The sequence below is a fragment of the Balaenoptera physalus genome (genome assembly GCF_965194825.1).
Source record: "Balaenoptera physalus genome assembly, chromosome: 2".
Lineage (NCBI taxonomy): Eukaryota > Metazoa > Chordata > Mammalia > Artiodactyla > Balaenopteridae > Balaenoptera > Balaenoptera physalus.
Window position 1 is genome coordinate 52909675 of NC_138883.1, and position 14413 is coordinate 52924087.

At 31.6% G+C, this 14413-nt stretch overlaps 1 protein-coding gene across 4 annotated transcripts in view; it reads left to right on the forward strand.

Annotated features, from left to right (window-relative positions):
- MDGA2 (MAM domain containing glycosylphosphatidylinositol anchor 2) overlaps positions 1 to 14413 on the forward strand; it is an 809247-nt gene that overhangs the window by 504947 nt on the left and 289887 nt on the right. For all 4 annotated transcript variants that reach the window (XR_014261129.1, XM_082452081.1, XM_082452083.1 and 1 more), the window contains exon 4: positions 1347 to 1543. Coding sequence is in view for 3 of the 4 variants with exons in the window: in XM_082452081.1 (XP_082308207.1) it covers positions 1347 to 1543 (197 nt within the window). In the remaining variant the exon portion in view is untranslated. The remainder of the gene's footprint in view (positions 1 to 1346; positions 1544 to 14413) is intronic.

Genomic DNA, 14413 nt, shown 5'->3' on the forward strand with positions numbered 1-14413 from the left:
AAAAAAAAAGAAAACTCAGAATGTTGCAAAGCTAGACATCTAAGTAGGACTGTCAAGCAATTCACATTGGAAAAAAGCTTTTTTAAAACTGGGGAAATTTGGGATTCTATTCTTCACTTTGATTCCTTAGGGAAGCTATTACTTCACTAATTTAGTTGCCTTTTTATTATTTTAACACATCTTTATAAAATATTTATTTGTATTTATTTTTTTATTGAGGTATAATTGACATATAACATTATATTAGTTTTAGGTATACAACATAATGATGCAATATTTGTATGCATTGCAAAATGATCGCCATAATAACTCTAGTTGCCATCGGTCACCATACAAAGTTACAAATTTCTTTTTCTTGTAATAAGAACTTTTAAGATTTACTCTCTTAGAAAGTTTCAAATACACAGTACAGTTGTTTTAAAGCAAATACACTCCTTAATTTCTTTTTCTTTTAAGAAAAGAACTTGGGATATGGTATATAGGGGTTGGCAATCTATGGCAGACTGTGGCCCATGAGCCAAATCTGGCTGGGGCACCTGCATTTGTAAATAAAGTTTAATTGGAACTCAGCAACCCTCATCTTTCATTCATTTTACCTATTGTCTTTGGATGCTTTCACACTACAATGGTAGAGTTGAGTAGTTGAGACAAAGACTGTGTGAACCACAAAGCCCAAAATATTCATGAATTGTTTCTTTCCAGAAAATGTTTGTTAAACCCTGTAGTAAATATCCCTTCTTTAGAATGTATGTAAAATGGCAAAAATTTAGTTCCAGTATTCAATAATAGAAATATTAATGCCTTTTAATAGTACCTTCTGTTAGCACATTTTTAACTAGCAAATATGATCTGGGATATAAAGTATGAGATGAAGGAAAAATTTAACCCAGTACAAGATATTTTCTTACTACAAAGATTATAATAATTTATAAACATAAGTTATTTTTAAAATACATGTTATAAATAATTGGAAAAAGTAGTATGTTAAAGTTAAGAGCTAGTTGAGCTACTTGATATTTTTATGACTATGGTTCTTCGTTTTGGCTAACCTCTTAAGTTTTCTGATCTCTCTCATGGAGCTCTGTTTTATGTGGCTGTTGGCGATGTGTTGGAAATATGTAGTCATCTGTACTATTTCAGCAAATAGAGATCTTAAGAAGTAACTATTATTTAGCTTTACCTTCTATCACTGGAAATTTCTCTGCAAATGAGTTCAATAAACTCAATGAAAAAGAGTCTAGTTAAAAATAATACATTCAATTAGGAAAATTCATCTTTGGTTAGGTTTTATATGTACAGTACTTTAAAATCCATGTAACTCATAACACTGTTTTTATGTTTTCTAGATTTGGATGATCCAGTAGTAACTGTTCACCAAAGTATAGGTGAAGCTAAAGAACAATTTTACTATGAGAGAACAGTGTTCCTCCGGTGTGTTGCCAATTCCAATCCACCTGTTCGGTACAGCTGGAGACGTGGCCAGGAGGTGTTACTACAAGGGTCTGATAAAGGAGTTGAGATTTATGAACCCTTCTTTACCCAGGTAGGAATTGAGGTATAGTATTTTCCACCCCACTCTGCTGGTTACCTTTCTAATTCAGGCAGCATGCAATACTACATCAATTTGAAAAGATAATTTCTCCCAGTCTGACCTTTGAAAAAATAACATGTGCTTGAAAGATCAGAGGACTCAAATAATGAAGAACAATTTGTTTATTTTTCATGTGGTAGTTAAATTGATAATGTTAACTCTTGAAAACAATTTAATGTATCCTAACATATTTCTTTGTCTATAGGTTTGCCTAGGTTTCACTCTAAAGTACGTAATTATACACTTGCTGCCTGCTTTGTTTTTTTGTGGGAAATATTTCTTAAAGAAGAGATTTTGATTTCCCTATTTGCAATGGTAAATACATTTTAAAAGAATGAAGAAATCTACTTGAAATTTATTTGGTTTTGGTTTTAGGGAAAAAAATCTGTCTGATTTTTTTTGTTCATTTTCAGTTTTGGTTTAGTTTAAGTATAGAACCGTAATTATGTAAAAGCTAAAATATCTGAGTCATTAAAAACTTATTTAATAAAAAGAAAATTTGAATTAATTTTATATAGAGTGAATGTAATATGGAACATTCTTCTGTAATGTATTTTTTTAAATTTTATTGAAGTATAGTTAATGAATTAATAATTCTTGAGGAGGACATTGAAGTTGTAGGAATATTTAAATGCTGTTATTATAAAGATTTTTTGATGACCAGAAAGGAACACAAACCTAACTAACAAAGAAGAAGTTTTAAATAAAAAAATGTACTTGGAAAAATTTTCAAAATAATTGTGACCATGAATTTTTTTAAAAAAATTATATGGGTAATAAGATAAACAGGAATTTGACTACATTGTTAAAGTTTGGAACATCATATATCCTTAACTAGGGAAGTATATAACCAAATTTAAAATGTTGTAAATATTCTACTTCAGAATGTTAAAGATTATTAAAAGTTTCACATCTCAACTCTCTAATAATATAAGATTATCCTGAGTTTGTAAATTTCCCAGCATCCCATTTTTTGTCATTAAATACAGCATTAAATAAATATGGCAATTCATTCTTTAATTTTTACTAAAATCCATTTTTTTTTATTGAGCAAAATAACTTTAAAAATTTGTCAACAGTATTTAGTTTCTTGGATGTCTCTAACGTTTAGAAATCCAAATAAATGATCACCTATCATTTATTTGATTCTTTTATTGTCAATTTCTTTTAAAATATAGACATTGTTAACATTTAGAAAACATAATTTTCTGTTTCACATGATGTTTACCATACCAAGGCAATTCTAAACACATATTCACTAGGTACATAATCACTGTAGGCAGTTTCTTACCTGCAGAAGGGTCTTATCACTTAGAAATGAACACATGGCCCTTGTCCAAATTGGGGGAAAACTTCTATACTTTCAAAATAATTAAGAACTTGTTTTAAAGTTATTAAATAAGCACAATCAAATTTTTCATTCATTTTGAATTTGTTGCTGTTTCTGTGTTAGCAACTCTTAAAAAATCTGTCTTACAAGAACTCTAAACTAGTAGCTATTGATTCTACCTTTTAAAGGTAACTTTTATTTTCTCTTCCTTCTTTTTCTTCCCCCATTCTTTTGTGAGAAAAACAACTTTTAAATTTGAACATTTCAATACTGATACTTTCTTTGTTATGAATATTAGCTTATACTATGCTGCATAACACACACTTTTTCTTTTGCTATACTCGGAACTCTGCTGCTTGGACCCTCTGAATTAATTCTCTTAAAAAGTATTTAAGAAACAAACTTTTCTTGAAATTCTGTGCTCTGGATTCACCTGCTGTAGCTGATAATTGCCAATAACATGTAGTTATAGCTCCTATTTAAAAATGTCTTTCCTGCCTTTGGTTACTTGATTATGTTGTTTATCTCTCCTTCTGAAATGGCTATGTATTTGGGGGTTTTTTTGGTTTTTTTGTTTTTGTTTTCTATATTTATTTATTTTTAACTTTTTATTTTATACTGGAGTATAGTTGATTAACAATGTTGTGATAGTTTCAGGTGTGCAAGAAAGTGATTCAGGTATACATATACATGTATCTATTCTTTTTCAAAATCTTTTCCCGTTTAGGTTGTTACATAAGATTGAGCAGCATAGGTCCTTGTTGGTTGTCCGGTTTAAATATAGCAGTGTGTACATGTCAATCCCACACTCCCTAATGGTTATATATTTATATCTGTCCTAAAAATTATGTAGAAACAATACTTCAATACTTTTATGTTATATATGTACTTAATTTGTTAACATTAAACATATTTTGTAGGCTGGATTGATAAAACTCTCAAAGAGCAGCACATGGGAAGTTTAGTTCTTATAACCACAGAGAATGTTGGATTTCTCACAGACAAAATGTTGTCAGTGGTTTTTCTTCATACCATGTGTGTTGACATACTGAACATGGGCCTGATATACACAAGTCCAACCATATACATGACTTCTATTATCTCTCCATGGAATATAGCAATAGGTTCCTAACTGGCTGTCATGTTTTATTACAGAAACCTCCAGTCATCTGAGTGATCATTTTAAAATGTAAATATTTTTCCTGCTTTAATCTCTCCAGTGACTTCCCAATGTTTACAATAAATCCAAATACGTATCGTGACCTACAGGGCCATGTTTGACCTTGCTCTGCCTTGTTCTCTCTTGCCTTCTGTACCTTATTCACTGTTTTGGTCACACTCGCCCTAGACATGTCTAGGGTGTGAATGTTCTCAATTCCTCCAAGTAGAATGTTATTTATTAGATAATATGGCAGGGATCTACTTAACACCAAGCACTCATCACCTGAGAAAGGCTTTTCCTGACAGATCTATCTGAGGTAACATCTTTTCCCTTCCACAGTTACTCTTTTCTAATACCCAGTTTTTTGTTGTTGTTGTTTGTTTGTTTTTATTTGTTTTGTTTTTCCCTACAGCACTGAAATTATCAAATTATCTTATTTGTGTATTTGGACATAAACTCAATAATTATAGTGACTTTGTCTTTTCAACAGCTCAAATGGTGCCTGACACATGAAAGATTCTCAATAAATATATTGAGCCAATATTCCCATGGAGATGTCTGGATTTGTAACTAAGGAATAGCTAAAATTATTAGTAACTCCTGAATCACTCTCTGTAACTCCATTCCTCTTTACCCACTAAAGAAAGCTTAGTGAAATGTGAATGAGAATGATACTATAATTAAATCAATTTTAAAGTATTTAATTTCCAAACTGTTGATGATTTTCTTATTATAATTTTTAATTGATTTCTAGTCTAATTTTACTGGGTCAGAAAGCATACTCTCAACATTTTCAGTCTTTAGAAATTGAGACTTGCATGGTGTACTTGCCTGTGATGTACCTCCATGAATGATCCATGTGCACCCACAAAATGTGCATTCTAAAATTGTTGAGTTTCAGATAGGTCACATTTGTTAATTTTGTTGTTCAGATATTCTATGTATTTCCTGATTTTTGTGTCTGCTGTCCTAAAAGCTATTAAGAGAAGTTAGTTAATGTCTATGACTATGGCTGTGGATTTGTCTCTTTCTTCTTTATTTTTATCAATTTTGCTTTATATATTTTGAAGGTATATTATTAGCACATACAGAATTAGGATTTTTATATCTTCCTAGTGGATTATCTGAGTATATTATCTTCCTGGTAAGTTATCATTCAGAAATATCCTTCTATACCACTGGCACTGTTTCTTGCCTTAAATCTGTTTTGTCTGTCATTAATTTAACTATACAAGCTTTCCTTTGGTTAGTGGGGTTCTTTAGTGGGTGGGGGAGAGTGATAAATATTCCTCTCTTTTACTTTCCAACTTTATATTTACAACATGTCACTTGTAACCAGAATATAGATTTTTGTTGTTGTTTTAATCCAGTGGGACTATCTTAATTTTTAGTACATTTAATCCAATGACTAATATCAATTTTTTACCATATGACCCATTTGTTTTATTTTACTTCTCTGTTTTCTTGCCTTCTGGATTTATCAGATGATAAATTATTATCATTGGATGATAAATTATTCCATTTTATCATCTATTTAACCAAGAGGTTTAAATTATCTTGGTAGCTTTTGGCACTTAAATTGAAAATCAATTGGCCCTATGTATTAGGGTCTATTTCTGAACTATTTATTCTGTCTCATTGATTTATATGTCTGTCTTTATGCCAATACCACACTGTGTTAATTACTGTAGCTTTATAACGAGTCTTAAAATCAGAAAGAATAAGTCCCTTAACCATGTTCATCTTTTTCAAAATTGTTTTAGATGTTTTCATTTCTTTGTATTTCCATATAAATTTTAGGATCATCTTGTTGACTTCTACAGAGAGTCTGATAAGGTTTTGAGTAAAGTTTTGTTGAATCTATAGCTCAATTTGAGAAGACTGATATTAAAGTTATAGAACTGAGGATGATTGATATTGGCAATGTATTATAATCAAGCAAAGAAAAACCTGATCTCCTTCATTTTGACTTTACCTCTTTGTCATGCATAGTATTGCTCTATGAACAATTTGACAGCATATGTAAGATTTTTCAATACCAGTTTTATTTAGGTTTATCAACCTTTAAGATACTGCTTTGAGTATTTTCATATATAAATGTGTATTTATCATAAATGCACAGGAAGCTAGTCATTTACTTAAGAAATTCTCGAGGGTTTCTTATAAACAAATTACCTCTTGGGGCAAGGCAGCTAGGTGTATATATCCACCTGAAAATCCAACAGTTTTCTTATTCAGTGGGCCATAGGAGGTTTACTTTTATGCAGGAAACACAAATGCAGATGCCTACTGAAACTATCTGGTAACATAAATATGTGATCTGTTGGAGGGGGTTATGTAGTATGAAAATAAGAACTGGTAAGGCTTGCTGTGCATGCCCACTTTTTATAAAACAATATACCACCTGTTGCTGCCAGAGTTCTATATTTGACCCTCTGGGCTGCCATTTTGAAACTCTGCTTGAGTCCACAGTTTCTTCAGGAGGGGGTGGTACATATGATAACATTATTACTTTTGTATAATTTCAAATATAGGGAATTACAGAATAAGCAGGATTTCTCTAAAAATTCTGTTGAATGAAAAAATTAGAATTAATAGATTGAGAATTCCAGGACTGATTCCAGCCTCCAGGGCACATTTTTATAATACAGACAAATATGATGTAAAGAACATTTTTACCCGTGAATCTACTTGATAACAAACTACGTCCTCATTAGTAGCTTCTAGCTGCATTGGAAATTTGGAAGGACAGTGAATTGTGGTTGTCCAGCAGTAGAAAGCAACACAATGTATTTAGCGTGTGGTCTTTATTTTTACAATGATAAAGCATAATTTTTATGTAGATTCCAATTTACAAAGTTATCATATCTAGTTGTTTTTCTCTACATTAAAAGGTAACCCAAACATTTGTAAGTAACTATTCAGAATTATGCTATTGAAATAAAGGCATTAATTATTTGGTCTACATATCATATTTGCTTTAGATTTAAAATTAACTTTTTTTTGTATCCTTGAAATGCTTCCCAAGATAGTCTTTGTTTTGTTTTGTTTTGTTTTGCCTTCCTGTAATGGCTTTGCCATTTATAATGAGATAGGAATGGTGTTCACTTTTCCTTTTGCTTATCAGGTTAGTGTGTATGTATATGTATTCTTAGGTGTTATTGATTTCTTGGACTATTGTTTCCCATCAACTGCCGTGTGTACTTTATGAAGAAAAAACTTTCCATTTTAGCTTTGTTTGTATTGGAGTACTTCAATAATAATTTATTTTCATAGATCTATCACCTCTGTGGCTTCATAGTGTAAATAAGATCCAGTTAAAATGACTGAGATCTGTTTTGTGCAAGATATGGGCAACTCTCTATTAGAGATATAGAGGCTACTAGGCAAGGCTCCTCCTCTAACTTTGATAAACATGGGTAGAAGTCAAAGTAAACAGTGATTATGATACAAAGTAGAAATTATTGTCAAAAAGAGGCACACAATAGTGCTATGGAGAGAACATTTCAGGATGGAGAGCAATAGCATGTGTAATATACAGAAGGAAGACAAAATCTTCAGAGACTGGCCATGTCTCTGGATGGCTGGAATAATAATTGGTGTATGTGGGGAACAGTGGACTGTAAAGCTGGGAAGGTATACTGGGACTATATCATGGAAGGATTTAAATGACAGATCATAAGTCTGCTTATTTTTAATATTAGAAAATTAAATTTCTTTTAAACATATTATGTTTTGCTATTCAATAACAATGTCTTGTTTTAAATAAAACAGAATTTCAAAGATAATGAGATATATCTACCCCACATGCACATTCATACTAAGTTAATACCTATATCAATTTGAAGTGAATATTTATTTCACCATCCTGTAGAAATACAAAATCTTGATTATGCCTTTTTATAGATCATGTTTCCAGAAGGAAATTGGTATGTGTTCCTGAGGCCGATATGAATTAAAAAGCATATACGTCTAAGAGGAATAATTATCCTTTTCATACTTCCACTCATTTAATACGGAAGATGTCGGCTAGCATATACTATTATTTATTTAGAAGTTTATTATAAATTAGTCATTAGAGCTACAAAAAATGAGTGTAAATTGGAATGTTTGGTTTTTTTTTTTCTTTTTACCGATATCTGAAAGTAAATATTAAAAGAAAGTTTCAATTCCTTTTCTAAGTAAAATAGAAATACTGCTTCAGGCTATGGGCATTATTTCACTAGACAGTGTCACCATTGGTAAGGGCCACTGACTAATGCATAGAATGCCTTCCCTTTATTTATTTTATTTAAAAAGTAGTTTTAAAAATTTAAATACAGGAGTTTCAAATAATTTTGTGAATGTTAAAGAAATGTGTACTTAAATTTTACAAACTATATGTACTCTTGCTATTTCTCAAGAACTTTTGTAAAGATGTTCATGACATCATCTTGTGTATTGTAATTACACCATCTAATTACAAGACTGAACATATTTACATCAATTATGTAATTAGTTATAATTAGACTAATTAGACTAATTATACAATTAGACAATAATCAACTGAAAATTCCTTTTTACAAATCATGGAAATTCACATGAAAAAAGACTTCCAATATCACAGAATATTAAATTTATATGTTCAACAAAATAAATTAATATTATGCAATAAAGCAGTTATAAGTAGTAAAGTCTAAATCATTATAAATATACTCATGTGTACGTACATGCCATTTGATAGCATATGTATATGCACACACATGTTTTATATATTCTCTATTTTGTTATACATTATGATATATTTTTTAAAAATATTCTGAGCTTTGGGAGTTGTTTATTGAGAGGAAGAGAGTCAGCCTGAATGCTTTCCTCATTTCCTGAATGTGGTGAATTAATTGAGTGGGGTTCAAATTCTTCCTTAACTCTGCCTGTTATTTTCTACATTCCTTTTACAGATTTTGTCTGTATTAGCCCCTCTCCCTCTTTGACATACTACATAGAGGAATCTTACATATTAACCTAGATGGCTGTCTCGTAAGCTCAGACACCTTGGTAACTTGTTTCCTGACTGCAAGATGTAAATCTTCTTAGTTCACCCAAAATGATTCTCCAGTCAAATGAGAGCTGAACTATGGGCAATTGTGGACCTAGAATTCACAGTAAAAGTTATTCCTCCATTTTGTCTGTCCTTCTCATGTGTCCACTTTGCTGCTCTGATCTGCATAAGAACTAACTAGGATATGCTGTGCACAAACCGTTATATTTATTGGACTATATTTTTTGGTCTTTAAAGAGTGGGAGTCATCTCAACAGTAAGGCCGTTTAAGCCTTAAAATCTCAATTACTACCCAATTTGTAGTCTTTACTTTTGGATAACATAAACAGTAGCAGCATTCCTAATCACAAGAACTTAGGTATATAAAATATTTCCAGAATGCATCTACTACAAAAATGACCTCTGTATTTTAATGGCCATAGCTTCATTGCTGTTGGTTCAAATGTACTTGATTGTTTTATCAGTGCCTTGGGGCTTACTTCCCATTTACATGCTCTTGCTAATAATTGACTGTTCAATTCTTCTGTGGATGGCCCCTAGCTCAGCTTCTTAAATCTGTCTTTCAGCTTACCCTAATATAAAGATTTTTTTTTATTGTTATTACTACTATTAGAGTCAATGTGGCTCAAAAAGGTTTACTGAAAACATTATGTGCAGGACAGTGAGTTGGCTCTGTTCTTTTCTTGTCAGCAATCTTGACTAAGTTGATAGCATGCAAAGCACTGCACAAATGGCAGGAATGGAATTTAAAGTGGCCTTATCTTATACAATGGAAAAGGCAGTATTAATATAAATATATAATGTAAATGACAGAAAACATATATAAACATATAAACAAATACAACTGGTACAGACAAAACATTAACTCAGAAAATAGAAAGAATGTAGGAAAAATACTTTTAGAGACTGTCTCAAGGGTAAGAGCTTTTAGTTTGAAAACTCTTCCTTGAAATAATGGCTGTATGCAAATATTCAAAATAACTGTAGGGGCATTTGTTGTTTAATGGGTATACAGCTATGATGAGTGGAAATCATGTTTAAAATATTTTCCAACAAGAGAGGGCAGGTTTTGAAAAAAAATAATAATCAGGTAGACAAGTGGCATTCAACACCAAATAAGTAGTATTAGAATAAATTAAAACCTACTCTCACAGCCCATCTAGTCTGGCCTCTTCCAGGCTCTGAAATTTAATGTCAATCAATTGTCTTCATTTCTCTATATTCCAGCCACATTGATTTTCTATCTAACCCTCCAACAGGGCAACCTTACTGCTGTGTTAGGTCTCCTCAGTTTTGGTTCCTATTATCTTTATCATACTATATGTGATAACTCATCTTTCAAACATCCTTCTAGTCATTCAAGTTTCAGCTCAAAAGCCTTAGAGATACCTCTCAGAATGTCCTATCCAGAATAGCTCACCACATCTCCATCTCTCTATCACATACCTTGTTTGATTTACTTGACAGCATTTAATACTTGTAAAAATCATTCTCTGTCTTTGTTTACATATTTATTGTTTCAAATGTAAAGTTTAATGTATTTTTCACTGTGTTCCCAGCATTTGGAAAGTACTTAGAGTAAGGCTATAGTTAGTTTTGTCTAAACATTTTTTCATTGAAATATTACATATATATAGAAAAGTACCTGAAACATAAGTGTATAGCATGATGCATTTTTTCACAGAGATCAGATTTCGCTTCGTAACGTGAATATCAAGAAACAGAACTTTCGAGCACCTCCTCTATGGTTGTAGTTAATTTAAGTCAAGAAACTGACGATCTCATAAAATTTGATAGACAGGAAGTGTGGCATAACATTTGAAAGAATTTGAAAGGATTGACTTTCTGTGATACAATTTTTATTTTTTTACAAAGAATAGGGAGAAGCAAGAGAATTGATGGTGTATTTATTCTAGTAGTGCAAGTAAAAATATTTAATTGTAGAAAAATTACAGAGAAAGAATCAGACAGTTTCCAATTGATTATTAATGTGGCAAGTATTATAGAAAGGGCAGAGAAATTACAAAATAATAAGAATGGTACAAGAAATATAGCATCATACACATAGGACAGAATGCATAGTGGGAAAAATGAAGTCTAATTTTTATAGATTTTATATTTTTGTACCTTTTATTTTTAAAAGTCATTATGATTATATATTATAACTACATTACTTCTTGCAGAATATTATGAGTGGGAAGACCAATTTTAAGTATATCCTGTCAACCAACAAATATTTATTAAGCAATGGATATAAAAGGCTCCCTATTAGGTGTTATTAGAGATATAAGATAACTCTGCCCCTAGGGGCCTCATGATTCAGTTAAAGAACAAAGTCAACACATTGAATGATAATTTCATAACCAAATACTCAATAGTGAGTTATAAATAGATATTTTGGTATAAAAATGAAATAGAAGTTCCAAAGGAAGAGAATTTACTTCTAACTGAGAAGGTCAGAAAAGAGTTACAGAGTAGATACAGATTTTTTTGAACTGCACTTCGGTTTAGATGGGAACAGAAAAAGATTCATATCAAGGGATAGTTTTATTAAAAAAACAGAGTTGAAATCATAAAAAGACATCTTAAAATAGGGATTAAACTAATTTGATGGGGATAAATATTAAATAAAAATAATAAATTAATACATAATAAATAAACTAATTTGTGTGAGGAATAAGAAAAAAGTAAATTTGCTTAGACTGCATAGAGTTTCAAATGACACACTAAAGGTTTTTGAAATAACCTTTCAGAGTAGGAGAGCTATTTAGGGTTTTCTAGCATGAAAATGACATGATGAAGGCAAGTATTGTGGCAGCATGCAGAGAGATTAGAATAAAGGAGAGCAACAGTTCTTGATACTAGGCAGTACATTACCTTAGCCGAAATAAGCTATCAAGCCGTATTCATTAAATCAGTGGTTGATGAGGGACTACAGCAAATATCATGCCTATAGATTGAAAAGCAAAGGTCATTCGTGAAAGAAAAACTAAAGAATAATCTCAGGCACTTGATGCCATTGAATGTGGGGGAATGAGAAACAGTGAAGAGTGAATGATGACATGAGTCTTGAGTCTGGATTAGAGGAGAATGATAAGGTGATCATTAAAAAGTAGCACAACATCAGAAGAGAAAATTTATATGAGGTGATGCAGTGAGTGTAAGTGGAATGGAATGGTGAACTCATTGAGTTTGATATGACATTGTATGTCTTACTGATGAAAATCTTCGTCAGTCAGTTATCGAAGAACTTAGGTTAGAGGTCAGAGGTATAGATAGAGGTGGTGGAAGAGGACATGCATAGAGAGGTCAAGGGGAATCCAAGAGAGAAAAAATTCAATCTAGAAACAGAAGAGACAAGTCTAACTTGTTTGTTGGCAAAGTATGTAGTGGCTTTTTTGGGGGTAAGGGCTCTGTAATGCAAGAAGAAGTCGATAAATGTAAACAACAACAAAAATAATGGTCAAAAAGAATTAGAAAACCAGGATAGATTATCTTAAGAGATCCAGATGGGGTGGGGAGAAACTCAAGTGCAAGAGTGTAATGGCTAGCAAACATTGCAACTAAAAGGACAGGAAAAGTTTTGAAAAGCAGGATTTCATTAATTACAATACTATTGGTGATGGTTTTTAAGTGTGATATATTTTTTTTTTTTGCTTAGAAATTTGTCAGGTATCTATATATAAATGCTGATTGAAACCATGATAATGCATCAGATTGCTCTAGGAATATAGTATAGTAGAAGATTGCAGACTAAAATTTGTATAGTAGATAGAAAAGGAAATAGAATACAACCAAAAAGTGTCTAAATTATTATATTTCTAATTTTTTACCTACACACAAGGAACTGTCAAAATTGCAAAGGTAATCTAAAGTGTTAGAAGTAAGCAGAGAAGTACAGAAGCATAAAAAAGAAATAAAGATTTATTGAATTTTAACAAAAGAGCATTATTAATGACATTAGAAGATACAGTTTCAGCAAAGTGTTGAAATAGTATCCAGAAAATATGGATTAAAAAATAATTTGTCAGTGGAAACAGAAACAAGAAATACTGGCAGAATATGATTAATTCTATGTGAATAAAGAGACTTTATCATTAAATACGCATCTAAATGGCACTGTTCATCCTCTGCATATATTTGAGAATTGTTATCACTGCATGATTCCTTTTAGAATGTTGACTATGTATATTAACATCTGTTGAGTTCATATCAGGTACCAAGCAGATAATAAATTCTGGATAAATAAATATGCATAAAGCAAAACCCTGAGTGGTGAACTATAAGTAGTCATAGTACTTTTAATTGCAAAAGTATTCATTTAAAAAGTGTCTCTCTACGCTAAGTCCTGTACTAGGTGCTTAGAACATAGTGCTGAGAACAAGACAGACATAATCTCTGCCCTCTAGATACTTACTGGCAAGGGGAGGAGTATGGCAGAAAATAAATCTATTACCAAAATAAGTGGAAAAATGAGACTGTTATAAAAAGATATAAGCAGAACTCATAAAAATGAATTTCTCCTTTTCCAGAAAGTAAGGAAAGACTTACCTGTGGAAGTGAGGAGTGTTGGGATTTAAGAATGAGATGAAATTGATTAGGCATAGAGAGGTGAGGAACCAGGCATATGCAAAGGGTCTGTGGCCAAAGGAAGCTGAATGTGTGTAAGGCATTACAAAAATGAGAGGAGACTGGGGAGGCAAGGAGAATGCAGGTCATACAGGGTTGACAGTCATGTTAACAACTGTTACGTTTATGTTAAGGACAATACCATTGTTATTCCTGTGATTTAAGCAGAGAAATGGCATGATCAGATTTCCATGTTAAAAAAAAGTCCTGATTCTAGATTAGAGGATCATGCTTGCTTGGATTCTTAAACTATACCAAGCACAATCAGAAATTTCTCAGCTGAATGTTGGGTTTAGAGCATTACTTTTAAAAATAAATAAAAGAATGTTCAGAATTGAACATGTTGAAAGGTCAATAAAATCTGAGATAGAGATACTGAATATATGAATAAGGTGTAATAATTGAAAGCCTAAGATTCCTGTTAACTAAAGAAGAAAGAGTAGATTTAGACTTGAAGTCCATTTTTGCATATGTTGAGTTTTACGTACCTATGAGACATCAAAATGGACATATTGAGGTAAAAAATTGGCATATACGTCTAAAACTTGAGGGAGAATTTTGGAATAGGGATAAAGACTTGAGGGGGGCCAGGAATAAATTCATCAGGCTTGTAGTATAAATTCATCAGCAAGGATAAAATCATTTAAGGGAATTTTATAAAGT